This window comes from Elgaria multicarinata, chromosome 2 (genome assembly GCF_023053635.1).
Source record: "Elgaria multicarinata webbii isolate HBS135686 ecotype San Diego chromosome 2, rElgMul1.1.pri, whole genome shotgun sequence".
NCBI lineage: Eukaryota > Metazoa > Chordata > Lepidosauria > Squamata > Anguidae > Elgaria > Elgaria multicarinata.
Genome location: NC_086172.1, coordinates 52,576,654 through 52,595,439, shown reverse-complemented (window position 1 = coordinate 52,595,439; position 18,786 = coordinate 52,576,654). Strand labels below are relative to the sequence as shown.

Sequence of the window (18,786 nt, the reverse complement as noted above, 5' to 3'; positions counted from 1 at the left end):
CTTAATAGTTAACATTAACCATGCTGCTTTTGAATGAGTCAAAAAGCCATTCTTGTTTTGTGGAACCTTTCCTGCGGCTCAGAAAAGGAACAAGGTTCTGCCTGCGATGTCCTGTCCCTGAGGGTCTCAGGTACATCCAAAGCTTGCCTCTCTTGCAAAAGCAAAACAAACTCTTGGCTTTAATATCTGAGAGACAGAGCTCACCCTTGGGTTTGCAGACTGAAAGGGCTGAAACTGTCTAGCACTATTAGCAGTGCCAGACAAAGAAGTGTAGCGCTCCAGAAGGGGTGAATTGGCATATGTTCGTGGATCCCATCCAACACAAGAAAGTCAGCTTGAGGGAAATACATGTAATGTCACAGCAGATCTTGTTCCTAAGCTTGTTCTGTGAGCTTGTGTGAGTGGCTCAGGTAGAATACCTCTGCCCTGTTGCTACAATAGAGTGCCAAGTAAAGTTTCCAAAACAAGTATCCAGATCTGCGGCTTGTGTCATTTGTATATCATGGCAGCTTTTTGCCCTTTTTGAGTATTTCTTACTTTATTACTCTTTCATTGTGATAACTCTGCTGTCCTGTGTGGAATGTTATTTGAAAGGGAAACTGGGACAATTGTAGCTGTGCATAGCTTTCAATAATGTGATGTGGTATCATTTGGGGTTCATTTTGGTGCAGTAGCTTGACATAAATGTGTGTCTTTGGTTTACTATTGTTCTATAAATTTTAAAACGTTTGAATACTGCCATCGGTTTTCTAACACTCCCTTCTAGTTTTCTACCCAGCATCATAAATTAGCTTAAGATCTGGCTTTTGTCAATCTGAGTGGAGTATAAATAAAATGAAATCTTAACATGCATTGTTAGGAAGTTAGCATACAACATGAATAATTTGGGAGTTTCAAGGGAGAGGGGAAAAAAGGCTGTGTACTGGTTGTGCTAGAAGATAATTGGCACACTACAGACAATAGTATGCTTTATGAGACCCATTGGCAGCTGTTTCTATGGCTTCATGCCAAGAAATAGGACTTATAATACTGTTGAGATATAAGAAATCTGTTGTGTTACTTCCATTACAGAGAGTTACTTCCATTACAGTCCCCCCAACTCCTTCTTGATCTCCCAAGTGCAGAGCATGAGGGGGGGAAATGGATGGGAGCTATAAAAAAGAACCCTAAGCCACAATCCTATTGATGTTTATATAGAAGAAAAGTCCTACAACTCCCAGCATGCTGGGAGTTATAGGACCTTTTTCTGTATAAACATCAATATGATTGTGCCTTTAATGACTGTGAACCGCCCAGAGAGCTCCGGCTATTGGGTGGTATAGAAATGTAATAAATAAATAAATAAATAAATAAATAAATAAATCCATTCCTACCTATTACCCTTTAGAAAGGTGTACCAGATTTAGCAATGTCTGGAAGGAATCGATATTTTGCATCCCTGCTTCTCTGCTTGCATCATTTATTGACTGTTCCAAGCTTAAAAGAGAGAGACAGAAAGATAGGAAATCTAACTTTCATCCTTGGAAGGAGAAGGGTAGGCGGGGCTCGCCTCTAAATATGTCCACGGTGGTCATTGTATTTTCTTTGAACATTTTAGGACTTAATTGCAGGAAGTTAAGACTGATTGATATCTGTTTCTTAAGGCCCAACATTTTGTTAGCAGCAGTCATAGCTTTACTCAGTTTGCATGTATATTAATTGGCTTTGAACAATTGCTCATATCAGCTTTCCAGAATGTGAATGGGATGGTCTCATTGTTTATATAAACTCTTGCTTATCTTTACAGGCACCAATGAGATTAATGTGTTTATAAGTGTCATATGAAATCTGTTAGGACATGAGCGCTGCTTTTTAGAAGCCTAACCAGAAAGCACCGAATCCTGATTAAGAGGCAAAATAAAAAATTTAAAACATCAGCCTGGGATCTAATAAATATTGGAGGGTTATGTTGGGCAACTAAAATGATCAACGGATCAAATGACCAAATGAGGGAAGGTTGCAACAGCTGGGATTGTTTAGCTTGGAAAAAAAGGAGGGTAAGGGGAAACATGATAGATGTATACAAAATCATGCATCGTGTAGAGAAGGTGGATGGGGAGACATTTTTCTTGCTCTCTCATAATGCTAGAATTTGAAATTATATCATGAAGCTGATTGGTGGGAGGTTCAGGACAGATAAAGGAAGTACTTCTTCACACAGCACATAGTTAAACTATGGAATTTGTTACCACAAAATGTAATGATGGTCACCAATTTGGATGGCTTTAAGAGGGGATTGGATAAATTCCTAGAGGAGAAGGCTGTCAATGGCTACTAGTCCTGATGGCTATGTGTTACCTCCAGTATCAGAGACCATAGGCCTATAAACACCAGTTATTGGGGAACATGGGTGGGAGTGTGCTGTTGCATCTGTGTCCTGTTTTTGGGTCCCTGGTCGACAGCTGGCTGGCCACTGTGTGCACAAAATGTTGGACTAGATGGACCCTTGGTCTGATCCAGCAGGGCTCTTCTTATGTTCTTATGAACCTGGAATTGTCATTCTCATGGGGTAGCTGTGTTCAGTTTTTAAATGATTATATGAGAAAGGAATGCGCCATTATAAATACGATCTCAATATAATTGATTTGCTGGGTAGCAATATTAGGCGTTTATCCAGATCAAGCAGAGATTACACAAGAGATAATTTCTGATCTTCTGTCAGCTATATAGAAAGAATAGATACATGCTGGAAAAGCCAAACCCAACCTAGGCATAAATTTTAATACAAAAAGATATGAGAACATCTTACTGTGGTCACACTGACACAATGGCCTGTTTTAGATGTAAATTGTGTGTGTGTAACATGGTTGTCTGCTACATGAGCCTTGGGCTTTTGCAGTGCTCTTTCCCTTCCCCTTTTACACACCAAAGAAGGAAATAAGAAGCACCCACTTGTGTTTTTAAACTAATTACCGTTCCTCATGATGCCTGGCTTCAGGAAACTGTGATTTGTTTAAACTATAATTCGTGAAAACAAGCCAGTATCTAAAATATGGTTTGATCCAGTCCCATGATTATAGGCTATTGTTTAAACCAGTGGTTCCCAATAAGTTTGCTCACTCCTGTTTTAAACATACCACAATTCCCCAAGTTTGGATGTCATGGAGAACCATATTTTAAAAAAACAAACCAGAAGTAAAAGCTTCTGGTCTCCTTGCAGGTATGAAAGAGGTGAGGTGAGGAGCATAAGACCAAGGTTTGCTGGAGCTCATTCACATAGCTGAAAACTGGTTTCTTCGGCCAACTAACAACAGTTTAGCTAAACCAGAAGTATTCTTTTATACCTGGCACCTTTTCTTGTGTTTGCAGATGGATCACATCTGAATACAGCTCCTCCCAATAAATACCAAATAATTCTGACATACTGAATTTTTCTAATTTGTTTTACACTGTATTGTAACTCATGAGCCTAATTTTGATTTTGTTTAATGTACGTTGTTTATTTGATGTGATTATTGATTTGATTTTAATGTTCTGTTTTCTTCATTGTGTCATTAAGAAATTTTTGAAAAGCAGTAAAAATGAAAGTTTTATAAAATAAAATGGTACACCTCCCCCCTGGGTGAAAAGGGGCATAAAAGAGCCTGCATCCAGTCCCTATTCTGGATAATTTCAGAGTCTCCCACTCCAGTTGGTGTGTGAATGCTATCCCAGGACCAAATACAGGCTATACCACACTAGCAATCAATAAGTCCCTTGGGGTGTTTACCTTAACAAATGAACTCAATTGTAATGGTATAAGTGGTATTTGATTGGTGCTCTAGAGACAAGAATGAGTGGTTATTGTTAAATGACCTTTAGGTAAGTGTAAGAAAGGGTTTGACTAGCCTTCCAGAAATTTGATCAGGTTTACTCAGTTCCGCTATAAGTAATCAAGTAGCTTCGGGCCTCCTTTCTTTGAATAGGTAAATCAGGTGCAGTAAAGTGAGAATGAACAGACACAATCTAGTAACCTATTATTATACAATGGCTACGTTCCAAAGTCAGACCAAACATTCATACTCTAATCCAGGCCACATCCTGCACTACTGAGTATCCGGCAAGCTTTTTTTATTGTTCTCTATCAGTGTGTAAACTCAAGACGTCATCATGGGTGATGGAATGGTGAGAGCAAAAGGCCATTGTTTTTGTGGACTTAGCAAGGTTGGGTACACTAATTCCCTGCACTTTGTAGTCACTTCTGTTATTTGAGAGCAGGAGTAAAATGCAACTCTGGAAGTTTGTTAATATAGGACTTACTTTGCCTTGTCAGAAGTGATTACAACTAGGATGTCCAGATTCCAAAGAGGATAGGATAAATCTGTCCTTCTAAAAGTTCTTAACCAGGACAACTATACAGCAGGAACATTTTCCATCTGTAGTGCTGGAGGAAGCTGCATCTTTAGAACAGCTGCATTCCTAAGATTTTTAATGAGACAAAAGCCAAGCCCTATGGAATTGGCTCTTCAGATGTTTGACCTACAGCTGCTATCAATGCTGGCCAGCATTGCTAATAGTGAGGGATGATGGGAGTTGTAGGCCACATTGAGAGGACCAGAAGTTGCCCACCCCTGGTATAAGCCAAAGTATAAGCATATCTACAGACACTGTCATTATCACACTTGGGTTCTATCAGAAGCCAAAAAGCAGAACAGTTTAAAGTGAGAACATATTGGATTCATAGACATTTCCCCCTGACCCATTTAATTACCATAAACAAACAAACAAACAAACAAACCCTAGGACAATACAAGCAATATCTACTCAGTATATATTTAATGGGCAAAGTAGTTATACATGAAGAAGGCAGCTTTACAATATTAATTTACATTAATTTACATTAATTTACTCTAGTGGGATGTAGTTAAGTGGATAGGTCAAGAATCTTTAAGATTCAGCACAGTGTATATAGCCTTATGGTGCACTTAAGTCTATATAGCCTTATGTATTGTTCACATGAGAAGAGTCAACAGGTGGAGAGGGGCATGGCCCCACTAGAGATTGTGCAGCTTCTTTGCACACACATCCAACACCCAGCCAGTGAGTGTGAACCTCTGAGAAGGGGAAGCCTAGGCACACCTTGGCTTTATAGTGCATGGGAATTAACATGCTGCACCCATAAACATGGTCACACATGTGACAATTCCACATGCATGGAAACCAGCCTCCCTTCAATCTTATGCTCTCTAGATATTTTGGGCTCCCAACTCCCATTAGCCCCAGTAAGCATGGCCAGTGGTCAAGAGTCCTGGAAGTTGAAGTCAAAATCTTCTGGAAGACACTAGGTTAGGGAAATTTGATGTAAGTTGATACTGTACATTGTCATTGGGGGCCTACTGGGGCGAGTTCAACATTGAATGGACTTCCTAGGTCCATTGCCCACCCTCAGAGATATAGATGCATAGATATTCAGTCATGTTTATTGCAAGTGTACAATGAGGTATCACCATTGGTCAATAATACTTCAACTCTTGAAACTTCCTACTCTGTTCTCAGGAAGGGGAGTGAATGCCTGTCTCTGGAATCCCCCTTTCCCTTAAAGCCTTTATCTCTAGGTGAGACCAAAGCCATCCTCCCAGGGCTTCTTTGGGACGTGATTCCCCGCACTCCCCTTAAGCTTTCTTGCTTCTGCATTGGGTTCACTCCCAGACTGATTGCCCTCCCCTCCTCTCTCTTAGCTTAAGTCTCATATGTGTTGACCTCAACCCTCCTAATGATCCTTTGCCGCAACTGGTTCTCATTTTAATCTCTTCAATGTTGATCAGATTCTATAATGGTCATTGTTTCTGCCAGTACGGTCACAGCTCCATGCTGCTAACCCTTGTTTGTATCTTGGGTCAACCGATCTGGTGGATCTCACAACACATATGCTGGAAAGGTGCTATTGGTAGCAGCTTTCCAAGGTATGTATACCATGTAGGTACATCAATATACATGCATTCATTTAAATATTTATATCCTGCTTTTCCAGGCAAATAACTTCCAGAAAGTGGCTTATGATAGAACCAGACTACTATAAATACATTTTAAAATGTATATACATTTTAAATACACATTAGATCATCATATGTATGATCATTGGTACAGGTAACATGTTAATAATTCCTACTCAGAAGCGTCTTCAGAAAAATAAATACAACCTAACATAATGGAACTTAATATATTTGCCGGGGAAAGCCAGTGCTATTTTTGGATACCTAGAAATGGAGGCATCACTAATTTGTCTGGAGGAGAGCTAATGATATATCTAATTAACAATGACTATTATGCAGAATCTGTAAACAGTTTGCACATTCTTTCATTTCATGTTAAAATGTGAGTAACAAGGTTTGCTAATATTATCCGTATTTCATGCTTTTTGGCGTCTAATGTAATAACAAAGTGTCAGATTCACTCTTTTTTAAAAAATGAATTTATCAGAGCCATAGGAAAAGAAGATCTTTCTCACATGACCTGCATGCTACACATAATAGTGTTTCTATGTCGACAAAAGGTGATATGAGCAGTGCATGAGTGGCTCTGAATTGCCATGAACGTCATAGCAGCAGTAAGCCATAGACTTGACTGAGTTCTGAATTTGAGAGGAAATTCTCTTACTATCCCTTTGGTGCTCCTAAGATCATAGTTCAAGGTGATTTAGTGGTTCCGTTGCCTATAGCAATGCTTTACATAACCTTGGAGCTTTGTAAAGCACTGGAATGCAATTTAGATTCTCGTTTTTCTAGGGAGGTCCCCTCAGCAAAAACATACATATGAAAGAACTCCAGGTTTTTTTAAAAACAACAACAACGCACACACAAATACAACAAAACAAGGTGGAAAGAACCGGGGCGGGTGGGGGCGGGGAGAGATATGTGAAGGAGGCTTGCTTTGCTATTGTTACAGACTTGCATCTAGCATAAAGGTTAGCAGTTGGAATGGAGAAACAGAAATATTTGCGATTTCAAAACAAGGTGGAACAAGAACAGTGGCCTGAAGGGAAAACATTCTCAACAGGAAAAAGAATATACTGGCATTGGAAAGTGAAAAGCACCAGAGAGAATAAATGAGTCACTTGCTGAGGTGATATGGTGAACAGGTCTGTAAAAAGGCAGGTGAGAGTTAAGAATGCAATAGTTTCCTGTCTTTTGTTTTTAAAATCACAAATGTAACTAGATCGCAGGGCAGGGAAGAACCTCAAAGGTGTGACAGATAGCAGGATTTCTGATGTAGTGCTAAACGTCTAGTTTTGTTTTAAGTGTGAGGATCTGAATGAAAAAGCAAGGGAATTAGTTTCTGTGTGAATTTTCACTTACAGAAAACTTTGTTGATAGACTCCATAAAGAGGTTGTGTGTGCACTCTGAAGTGTAATTCCGTAATTGTAACTTTCAGTAAAGGATGCATTTCCTAATGAACAGTATAAAAGCCTGTGGAATTGAGTCAGAAATGTGAAATTCACAGGCTGATCCTCAGCATGTTTAAACAGAAACTCGTTGAATTCAGTGGGTCTCTCTTTGTAGATGGTATGCTTAGAATTGCAGCTTTTGGAGCATTTCACCTATTCTGTAGAAGCAAGTTCAGGTCTGTCACCAACTATACTCAACAAGTATATCTGGTCTGCAACCTATGAAGGTCACATTTTCACTCTATATTTTCAGGTATATACATAAAGCATCGTAGGCGTACACCTAAAAAGCAAAACTTTGATTGTAAAATTTGTTACATTTATTAATTACTTTAAATTATAAAAAGCAAAGCTTAACTTGTGAAGTAGTTCTTTGCCCCACTGTCACCATGTCATTGAGCCTCAGGGCCCTGGGTTGATGCAAGTAATATTTTATTAAAAAAAATACTCTCTGAGCCTGAGAAAGTAACCAGCAGTACAGTTAAAAGGAGACAGTTTCTACATCCGTTCATTTCAGCAGGGCTTGTGCCTTGTGGAGTGCAGCCAGGTTATCTTTCAGATGGAGGAGATGATTACAGCACAGTACAATATGACTACCAATGTTACACAATTTCAGCGCACTTAATCAGGCGGTGTAATTACAGGAAGGAGGACAAGTCATGCCATAGACGTCTGCAGGGTAGAAGATGAATCATTTATGATGATGTGGAAGAAGATGTGTGGCTCCCTTGGTAGGTTGGCGGGAATTATCGTTTGACAGAGAGGTGAAGAAAGGCAGTGATTGTGATATTAATAAAAGGCAGAAAAAGCAAGTCTGGATGTGCTTTCAAAAACTTCCAAGTATAAGGATCTATCTCCCAATTGGTAAAATTTTCTCATTAACTGAGGGCCTAAAGCAGCACTGTATCTAACTACTCCCCTATTCACCCTGGAGAAAGAGCAATTGCCCCAATCCATGAAGATGAGTGGTAGAACTGCCTCCAAGAAAGAGTCTTCTATGGCACGAAGAGGCCCTCGTGTCCCCCTTCTCCTTTAATCTTCGATGAGGCAATGGGCAGGTTTTGTATAGGAAGTTATACATACCTTCTCCAAAGCACCCTGAGTTCTACATTGGCTTAAGATACATTACAGGTGTTTGGCAGGCTTGTGATTAGCACTGTGTCACTTTAATTCTGACACTTTGGAATTTCTGCAGTGTGGAAACTCCAGGAATGCCACTCTTCCGGTTGTATACAGGCATGTCTGTGAAAGTCACAGGAAGCCACGGCAAATGAGATTTGGGGGCATTTAGCATTCTAGAAATGGCAGGTTTTAGGTTGTTTTTTTTTTTTGGTTTTTTTTAAATGAGGTACTGTCCTGATAGCTGTAACATGGAGCAAAGGCGACTCCTTTTCAAGAACACCAGCACAGACATTTGCAAAACTGAGCAGAAGTGAATAATCTGGGATTCGTTATCAAATAACTGAAGTTACATTCATGAAATAACATTCATGATCTCTGACAACATTCTCTCAAGTTGGCCATAGTATACAACCCCTAAATTAGACTTGCCTCATTTTGAGGGTTTGTTTTGTTTGCCCTATGGTTTTTGTGCTGTTGGTTTATTTGTTGTTTTATGGTTTAATTGTATCACATTGTGGCATATTTCGGTTTTCGTTCCCCCTTCTTTCTTGTGCCCCGATTTCCTAGGATGAAGTGCAGGTTCTAAATACTTTTAACAAATATATGAAAAAGTTAAGTTATTTAGGAGTATGTAAAATCTACTTCACAATTGTATTTTAGTAATTTATAGAACTGAATAAACACATTCTATATTTTGTTAAGTCTCATATTTTGCTGATTCATGAATTATCTTCTGCTTCATATAGTAGTTAATCATATAAGCAAGCTTCCTGCTAATTCTTCAGTAAATATTGGCATTGCAAAGGACACACACTGAGTTCAGTGTTATTGGTTCTTATGTGCTCTGAATGTATTCTTAGTGACTGATAGATATTTGTTAGTTACAGCAGAGGACAACAGTGATTGATGAATCCCAGTGGGGGTTTTTTACCTCACTTTTTCAGTTGACTACATGTATAAAAAGACACTTTTAGAGTTCAAATCCCAACTTTGCTACTTAACCCAGGGAGAGTTGCATTCAAGCTCAGCTTTTATAAAACAGGTGTACGGCATATGATCTTGACCAGCTCTGGGAATTTCTGCCCTAATTTTCAAGTAAGACCAGACTTCCCCAACCTGGTACCCTCCAGATGTTTTGGATTTCAACTACCATAAGCCCCAGACAGGGGTTATGGAAGCTGTAGGTCAAAACATTTGGAGGGCACCAGGTCGGGCAAGGCTGGTTCAGACCAATATCCAAGCACCTACATCCAGAAATCAGTACTGAAAATATGGCTCTTCATAATCAGCTTCATAAATAAGTACTATGCTTTCTCTCCCAGAGTTGCATGGAGAAGGAGATCATCTCTCAGTGGTGGGGGTGTATGTTTTGTCATAACCTTTCTTCTTTCAGGAAGCCTCTTTCATGGCAACTTGTCTGCCAAAAACTTCTGCCCATATGACAGGGATGCTGCCCTCCCCCAATTGCAGACAATTTGGGGCATCTTTCAGAGATGGCCTTGACTTATCAAGCCCAAAACAGCTTGTGAATTAGTGATCTGAAGAACCACCTACTCCCGTATGAACCTGATGCTCGTTATGACCTTATCAGAGGCCTTGCTCACAGTGCGTTGATCTCCTAAATTGAAGTGGGTGAGGATGCTTGAAAGGCCCTTTTTCCTCCTCCATCCATTCGCTCACCATGCTCTCTGATGGCCTTTAGGCGCTGGTGTAAAAACCACCATTATTAATGTTGATATTTAACAGACTTTAGTATTTCTTGTACGTACACTTTGTTGTGTGTTTTATGTTGCTGGGGACTGCTTCTTAACTTTATTTTTCTTGTTTTATTTCTTTTGTTGCTGCTGCTGCTTTTGTGTGTTTCTGATTTTAGTAGTCTTGTGTATTATACTTTTAATTATGCTGAAAGTTGACTTTAAACCTAAACGTGAATGACAAGGTGAAATTGCGTTAAATAAATGTTTGGACAGGTACACTTGATTCTTATTAGTCACAGAGCAAGCATGTTGGTTTTCAGTGCTCCCCTATATGAACTGAGAACCCAACTCAGAGCACACACACACACATCCTCCTCTGGTTGCATTTTGTTGTATTGATTGATTGATTGCATTTATATCCTGCCTTTTTTCCTTCAAGGAACCCAAGGCGGCATAAATAATCCTTCTCCTCTCCACTTTATCCTCACAACAACCCTGTGAGGTAGGTTGGGCTGAGAGTGTGTGACTGCCTAAAGTCACCCAGTGGGTTTTCATGGCCGAGTGGGGACTAAAACCCAGATCTCCCGACTCCCAGTCTGACACTTTAGCCACTATACCGCACTGGAGGAAGAGTGATAGAAGTGGTTGAGTTGGCTTGTAGAGAGGCTCATTTGCCATGACTGATATTGTCATTTTTAAGGGACATCCTGATAAGTTCCCAGAACTTGTCAGGATTAGCTGTACCCCAGAACATTACTCGAAATAATGTTGTAGGAAAAAAAATCCCTTAATTTTTGAAATTTTGATTTAGCAATCATAATTCAACTACCATGGCAGCCCTAGGTCTTGTATTATGAGTCAGCAAAGGCATGTATACATCCTGAAGAGCTATGGTCAATAGTGTAGTTCTGGCATGTGTACCTGCATACTGTATGCATTTGCCAACATCAAATATTAGACTTTTAGTGTGTATAGTACTGTTACACATTGAGAGTACAGCCAGTAGCCAAGGACAGAGCCCTAGGCAGTTGTTAGATGAGAGCCAGAAGTTGAGCCAGGAAGTCAGAGTGGAGAAAAACATGAGAACACACCAGAACCAGGAAGACCTTGTTGCTCAAGCAAGGTCCCAGCCCAAACTGGAAACCTTTTATAGCCTTTCCTGTCCAGGATGGCCCAACGGCTGGCCCAAATAGACAGGACTAGTTCTAAACATGAGGCCATTACTTCACTGGCACAAAGATGTTCCAGTTGCATTCTCCATAAGGGACAGGCAGACCTAAAGAGGTAAAAGTTCCAGATCTTATGCGTCCCTGATGAACAGTTGTGGTGTGCTGTGACCCTGCAGCATCCTCCGATACCAGCACAGTTAGTTGAGTCTGGCTAAGTCACAGGGATCTGAATACCATGCAGCTCTTGATCATGGGTACACTATGCATGATTAGCAGAATGTTTAGCTTGGCCCTCTGGGGTCCTGAAAAAAAAAGCAGCCTTCACAATAACTGAGGAGGCTTTTGGTCTGTGGGCCCAATATGTCAAGTGGTTATCAGAGGTGGGGCTATGTGGAGAATCGGCATAGAGGTTGTAGGTTGTGCCTTTGAAATATAACACACAAAGCTGCTGCGAAAGCCATTGACTGTGGTCAAGTACATTTCCCTGTCCTGTTTTGACAAATCTCTTTTCTCTCCATTCAGATATTGTATTAGTGATGGTTGTCAGCCATTATTTCCAATTCATTGTGCTTCCTTCATATGAGAAGGACGCATATCACTATGGGCACAGATTACAGCCCAAGTATGGAAATTATCTCCTTCAGTTTTGCATGCAGTGACATTTTAAAATCGGAATGTTGCCCTGCTATTACAATAAAATAGTACTTCATTACCATTTTAATGACATTTCAAGATGTCTCTTTAAAAAAAAGAAAAGAAGCAAGGCTTTCAAACATAGGCATCCGTTATTCATCTGCCAGTCCTGGACAAGAGGGAATAACATAATGCACAGTGAAGTAAAGTTCATTCTATTTCAATGTTTCCTACCTACCCTTATACCCCAGGACTTTGTTGTGAACAAAGCACTTCTTTCTTTTTCTTTCTTTCTTTTTAGTATATAATAAGACTTCTCCATTGATCTCGAATGCTGTACTAGCTTTGCCACCTTTTTGGGGAGTGGGGAAGGATCCCTGTGCTTTTAGCAGTTCATGACAAGTGGAAATTCAACAGATGAAGATTTTCTTAGCATACAGATTCAGTGAGGGGATATTCATCTGCTTATTATATATCTGCCTATGATGCAGCTGGAACTCTATGAGAAGAAAGGCCATTTCCACCCAATGAGGCTATGCAATATTTTATATCTATATATTGTGGAATATGCTGCGGATCCTTCATGGTTTCCCGTAGGTCAAGGGTAGGCAGACTTCAGGCTTGCATGATCTACTTTGGTTTGTTTTTTACAAGAACCTCTAGATTCACCAGCCTCTCCACTTATCCTGGTACAAAAGACATACAATTAGAATTAAAGAATTCTGAGCCCAGGAATTTGTTTTGAGTACCAGAGCGGAACTGAGATAGTCCTTCCATGCAAAAATTCACCCCTGGTTACTGCAAGCTTTCATCTCAGCAGTATAACTTAGAGTGGGTGGCTGCTATTGTTAACAAATAGCACCATGTACACTGATGGTGCTAAATAAATAATAATAATAATAATAATAATAATAATAATAATAACAACAACAACAAATAGGGAGTCTCAAATCTTTATCAATTTACTGCAAATCACCCAAAGATCCCTCCAATCTATGCGCTGCCTAGTCCTGCCTTAGCAGATGCTTAAACCATCAGGCTGTAACTGATGTTTTTGATTCAGGAATAGGAGCATAAAAGGAGCCCTGCTCCCATAATGGCCAGCCAGCTGCTTTTGGGGAGTCCACAAGCAGGGCATGAAGGCAGCATATTTGCTGTTGTTTTACTAGTATGAGAGATACAGAAACCTTCCCTTGGTTCACTTTCTCTGCACATTATCGACTTTGCAGCATGTGTAGGGGTGATTTTGAGAAAGCAGTTCTCAGCAGGGACGCCCAAAAGAAAAAGCTTAGGACTTTTTAGTTGTTGTTACGTATTTTAATAACTCATGTTTTCCTTCAGCTGCTGAATAAGGATTTTATCTGAAACTTATTGGGCTAATTAAAGAAGAATTTATTAAAGAAAATATTGTTTTTACCATCACCAGAGCTTGTCTCTCTTTCCACATTGGAAAGCCAAAGTAAAAAGAGATGTATTCAATAAATGCCTAAAACATGCCAGTGTTGGAGCCGGATTTACTTCAGAGGGGAAATTATTCCACAGAGTGGCTGCCCCTGCAGAGTAGGCCCTTCACTGTGTTGTTGCCAAACGGAAATCCAAAGGCCATAGTACAGACAACAGGGCCTCCCCTGAAGATTGTAATGGCCTGGGAGCTTGGTTACAGAGAGATGTTTCTTAAAGTAACCTTGTCTTAGATGTATAGGGCTTTGTATACTAATACCAACACTTTAAACCTAGCTTAGTAGCAGACTGGCAGCCATGTAGATCCGGTGTATTTATTATATATAACATCATGGGGAATATTAGGTGTAGGCAATTGGGGATTTTATTATATTCACCTGTTGAAATGGTTGCTCTGCCCTGTTACTTTCTTATGCTTTCATGTGTATTTTAACCACCCATCTTTGCACATTTATCTCAAGCACACTAATGGATCACAGTGTGCTTTCGCTGGAAGTTAAACTTGGTCAGCCTTTGAATATATCAAAGATAATGGCAAAGTGGGTCCCCCCCTTTTTGTTATGGACACTATTTCCAAGAGATAAAGAATAGTTTATTTATTTGAAAGCCCCTTATTAAAGAAGGGTTATTATTCTGCTTTCAACTTGCATCATCCTCTGGGCATTTTTTTTTATTTTGTTGTCTTTCCAACTTAGGTATGGGATGTGTATGAGGTTTTGTGTGTGTGCCTGTATTAAGTTGAAAGCATTATTTGTGTCGATTGAGAATCAATGGGAGAATCCAGTTTTGAAAATAGAGGGATGATCTTTTATGTGGTAGAGGTGGGCAGATAATAGAATTTATATTTTAGATCAGTTAGTAGGTTTGGTTGATGATTTTTTTTTACCATTTTCAATATTGTAGATTAGATATCATTTGCTGCCTAGTGCTAGTTGGTAGTATGTTCAGTTTCAGCGTTTGTTGAAGTCCATCAGCAATGAGTGCTTCAGCACTTCCTGCATTGTTGGAGGAATTAATTGGTTCCTTAACGAAAGCTGAGCCTACAACAGTAGTTTATACACATCTTTTAGAATGTAGTAAAATAGATATTCAGACAGTCAGAGAGAAATGGAATGCGGAATTGGAATGCTCTGGACAGTTTAATCAATTGAGGGTTGCCTTCACTTCCATATGTACTATTTCTGTAGCTTTAAAATTGAGACTGATTCAACAAAAAATTTGTGTATGTTGGGCACCACAGAGGCTTGTTAAGAATAAGTTAGCTAGCTCAGCAAGATGCTGGTGATATAATGAGGACAATGCCTCATTGAGGCATATGTGATATGGGCAAGTTTTATAGTGGCTTGGTTTGGGTTGGAAGTTATTCATGTACATTTTGTTCTAGAAAAATAGCAGAGGTACCCATGCTTTTAAATTATGTTCCTGTGATGTCGAGTTTAATTGATGGACAGCAAAAGCGGCTACTGAGAACCCTTATGGCTGTAAAGTCACATACTTCAAGCTTGGAAGGAAGAACAGCCACTACCTGGGATCCAACTTGGGCCTTGCATGGGTGGCCCAAGGCTGCCGCTGCCAGCGCATGCAGGCACAGCCCCTATGGCTGTGCATTTCTGTTTGTTTCAGCACTTGCTCCTGGAAGCACTACATGGTGGCCACCAGTGGTAGGGTGCACCCATGCAAGGCCCATGTTGGGTCCTTCCGATGGGCTCAAGATCTCACTGTTCTTGCTGCATTTGAGTGTATCTCCTACAACCGACAAAGTTATATGGATGCTTATTTAGATCTATGCACTGCTTATTATTTATTTATTTATTTATTTATTTATTTTATTACATTTATATACCGCCCCCCCAGCTGAAGCTCTCTGGGCGGTTTACAACAATTAAAAATAGTAGACATTAGAAGTATACAAAAAATTAAAAAAACATAAAAACAGTATAAAAACAACAACAGTATTCATTTAAAACAACAATTCTAGGGGCCATTAAAACAAACTTAATGTTATTAAATGCTGTTAAAATGCTGTTAAAATGCCTGGGAGAAGAGAAAGGTCTTGACCTGGCGCCGAAAAGATAACAACGTTGGCGCCAGGCGAACCTCATCGGGAAGATCATTCCACAGTCGGGGGGCAACCACTGAGAAGGCCCTCTCCCTTGTTGCCATCCTCCGAGCTTCCCTCGGAGTAGGCACTCGGAGGAGGACCTTAGATGTTGAGCGCAGTGTACGGGTAGGTTCATGTCGGGAGAGGCGTTCCATCAGGTATTGTGGTCCCAAGCTTACATGGACATATATATTTGAAATGTCAGTGTTAAATCCTTCCACCCCTTTGTGTTCTTTTTTCCCTTTAACAAAAAAGGGAACAATTACTGCATATAGATAAGTTTAAGTGTTATGAACTCCCCCGCGTTTTTGCTGCTGTTGATATTTTGCAAATAAAAAGATTTTAAAAATGAATGTATTCACAAAAGTCTGTGACACAATGAACCTGTTTAGTCTTTAAGATGCCACAGAACTCTTCATTTTTTTTGCTGCAACAAACTGACTTGGCAGCTTCTTTGGAAGTTGATGGTACTATATAAATAAGTGATTGCGCTTCCTTAATGTTTGGACCATGAGCTGTGTATTGTTTTCTGTCTTGCCCGCCTATCTATGCTATTGTAACCATTTATATGATGCAGTAATATAGGTGGGGAGGGGGAGAAAATTCCATGAATCACCCATGAGTCCTCTCTCCAGTTTTATCCCACATGAAAAACCGCTAAACCTTGACAAAGTTTGAATTGAATCCCATGGGAAGAGGGGGAGGGCGTCTTTGCTTTCTCTTCACTTCCCTAGCAATTTCAACAACCTTTTTCTGAAATGCTTTGGATTAACTTTGTTAACCAAGAATTCAAAGGAAAGCAATAAACATAATTGCAACCATGTTGTTACAGTTTATTCACATCCAGCCTCTCTCAACCTGTGGTTACCCATAATTTGTTTTCTCTTTCTCCGCAGAACGCAATGAACTTGCCTCCTGACAAAGCAAGGCTACTCCGGCAGTACGACAATGAGAAGAAATGGGAGCTGATCTGTGATCAGGTAAGCGTGGCAACCAAGTTGTTCTTTCAGGCGCAGATACTCAAAAGTTTGTCCCCTTGTTATGATAGGGCCTTATACCAAATCCATCTAGCCTAGGGGAGAGCAGACTTCAGGCTTGCGGGATCTACTTCATTCTTTACTAGAACCCCAAGGGTTGTATCCAGTGTGATTCTAATTTAAGTCCCATTCATTTTAATGGGTCACTCTAAGTAGGACTGATCTTGGATACAACTCCCAAGATCCGCAAGCCAGAGCCAGATGCAAAAGACATACACTTGGAATTAATTATCAGGATGCCTCTGGGTGCCTTCTGAGCCTAGGAATTTATTTTCAGTACCAGAAGTGATCTCAGTATCCTTTCACACAAAAGTCAATTCCTAGTTATTCCAAGCTCTCCTTATTTCAGGATCCAAACTGAGTTGAAAAAGTCACTTTGTTGTTAAGCAATTGGGAGTTGGAAACCTTTGCAGATCTATTGCAAATAAGGTTATTTCATCTGCACTTGACCAAAGACAAGTGCACCAGGACTGATTTGTACCCAGCTGTGGATCAAAGCAATCACTAAAAAGAAGAAAAACGAAAGCAAGATCTGTCTCTTAAAATAAGGCTGCCTTTGCAGGCTGGGGGCTTATGAGACTTGTAGTCCAGTGCATCTGGGGGGCACCAGATTGGGGAAGGTTGAAATAAGGGCTACCTGACAATCTTAGAAAGCTGAAGATCTTCAGACAGAAGGCTAGGCTGAACAAGTTTACTTGGGCCATTGGGTTTGCTCTTAGTAGAGAAAACTCAGTGGAGGGAACCCAAATTTAATTACTAACCCTTCCCACCCTCACCTCCATAGGATATGTGTTATATATCCCTCAGGGGTCTATGTCAGCCAGTCTTGGAACTGCAGAACTAGCAGCTTGCGGTTGTTGAATACTCTATGCAGAATATTTAAAAGCATTGTACGGCATACAATTGCAATTTACTGAGACACTGTAGCCAATTGCTTAATCTGCTGTAAGTAACACATTTCCTCGAGGCTGTTTGCTTACAGCTTGCACTGTAAGAAAGAGGGGTGGGGGGGAGAGAAGCTTCTATGAATTGTGAGCTTTGTCCTTGGTTCTATATGCTGTCAGCCAGCAGGTTCCAGGAAGAATGCAGTAGCTATGTGGTTGGGGCCCAGGCACCGTCACTCACACCTCAAGAGTTGATTATACTCATTTACAGCACACAGCCTTGTCATTTTAGACAAAGATCAGTCGACTTGATGTCTGCAGATACACTGATAATAGGGTTGAGGAAGGCAGGTGAGAATTGAAGTCTAGGGGAAGTGATGGGAAAATCTGAGAAATATTTGCGTATTTGCATATTGCTATCTTGATACACTTTAGTTCAGAGATGGTCTGGGCTCACACAACATGACAATCCTAGATAGCTGTTGAACTGTGGTTTGTTGTGTTGCATAAACCCAGCCACAAACCCACAGTTTGCCATCATGGGTTTGCTTCGTGAGTTGTTCATGGTTAACAAACCATGGTTTGTTAGTGCAGCTAGGTTGACACAACACACAATGATAGCCTGCACTTAACCTTTAGAATGGGTTATCGTGTCGTGTGAACCCAGCCAGTGTTTCTGCTATTAAATGGGCGAGGGAGAATTCAAAAGCAATAGAGTCCTCAGAGCGACTTCTTTGCCAGCCCCTTCTTCCTCAGGGCTGTAAGCTGCTCCTGTGCTCCAGCGGCCCATCTCTAGTTGTCCTCCTGGCTCCTTGAGGGACATTATCATGGGGTGTAAATTAGAGCAGCCATGAGGCAGACTTTTCATAAGGAGACTCATGAAACATATGGCGCATGAAATTTTTATATCACTAAGTAGGCAATTACAGCTCATGGTTAAAGCATTCTTCCCAAGAATTGATTCTTTATGTCATACATCTCAGAAATAATTCTGACAAGAGCCCGTTTGGCTTTGATGGACTATATATTTTTCAGGTGTATTTATTATTTTACATTCTTTTTTTAAAAACATTTTTAAAATATTGTCTTAGGTGTAACGTAAACCACTTAGTGATCTTAAAATATCAATCAGAAAAGAAGTAGTTTAAATAACTAAGTCCAAAACAATCAAACATATTTTTTAAATGGCTCCTTGGCTGTGGCCAGGCCTCTTTGCGAAGTTTGGTAAAGGAGACAAGCTCTCTCTCTCTCTCTCTCTCTCTCTCTCTCTCTCTCTCTC

The 18,786-nt window shown here is 40.2% G+C and overlaps 1 protein-coding gene and 1 long non-coding RNA gene across 9 annotated transcripts in view; one reads left to right on the top strand and one right to left on the bottom strand.

The window, feature by feature from the left end:
- Positions 1-9,672, bottom strand: part of LOC134392314 (uncharacterized) — a 401,291-nt gene extending 391,619 nt beyond the window's left edge. The window contains exon 1 of the long non-coding RNA XR_010025041.1: positions 9,642-9,672. This is a non-coding gene — a long non-coding RNA (uncharacterized LOC134392314). The remainder of the gene's footprint in view (positions 1-9,641) is intronic.
- FMNL2 (formin like 2) overlaps positions 1-18,786 on the top strand; it is a 212,310-nt gene that overhangs the window by 99,703 nt on the left and 93,821 nt on the right. For all 8 annotated transcript variants that reach the window (XM_063116548.1, XM_063116543.1, XM_063116551.1 and 5 more), the window contains exon 2: positions 16,483-16,566. In XM_063116548.1, coding sequence (XP_062972618.1) covers positions 16,483-16,566 — 84 coding nt within the window. The remainder of the gene's footprint in view (positions 1-16,482; positions 16,567-18,786) is intronic.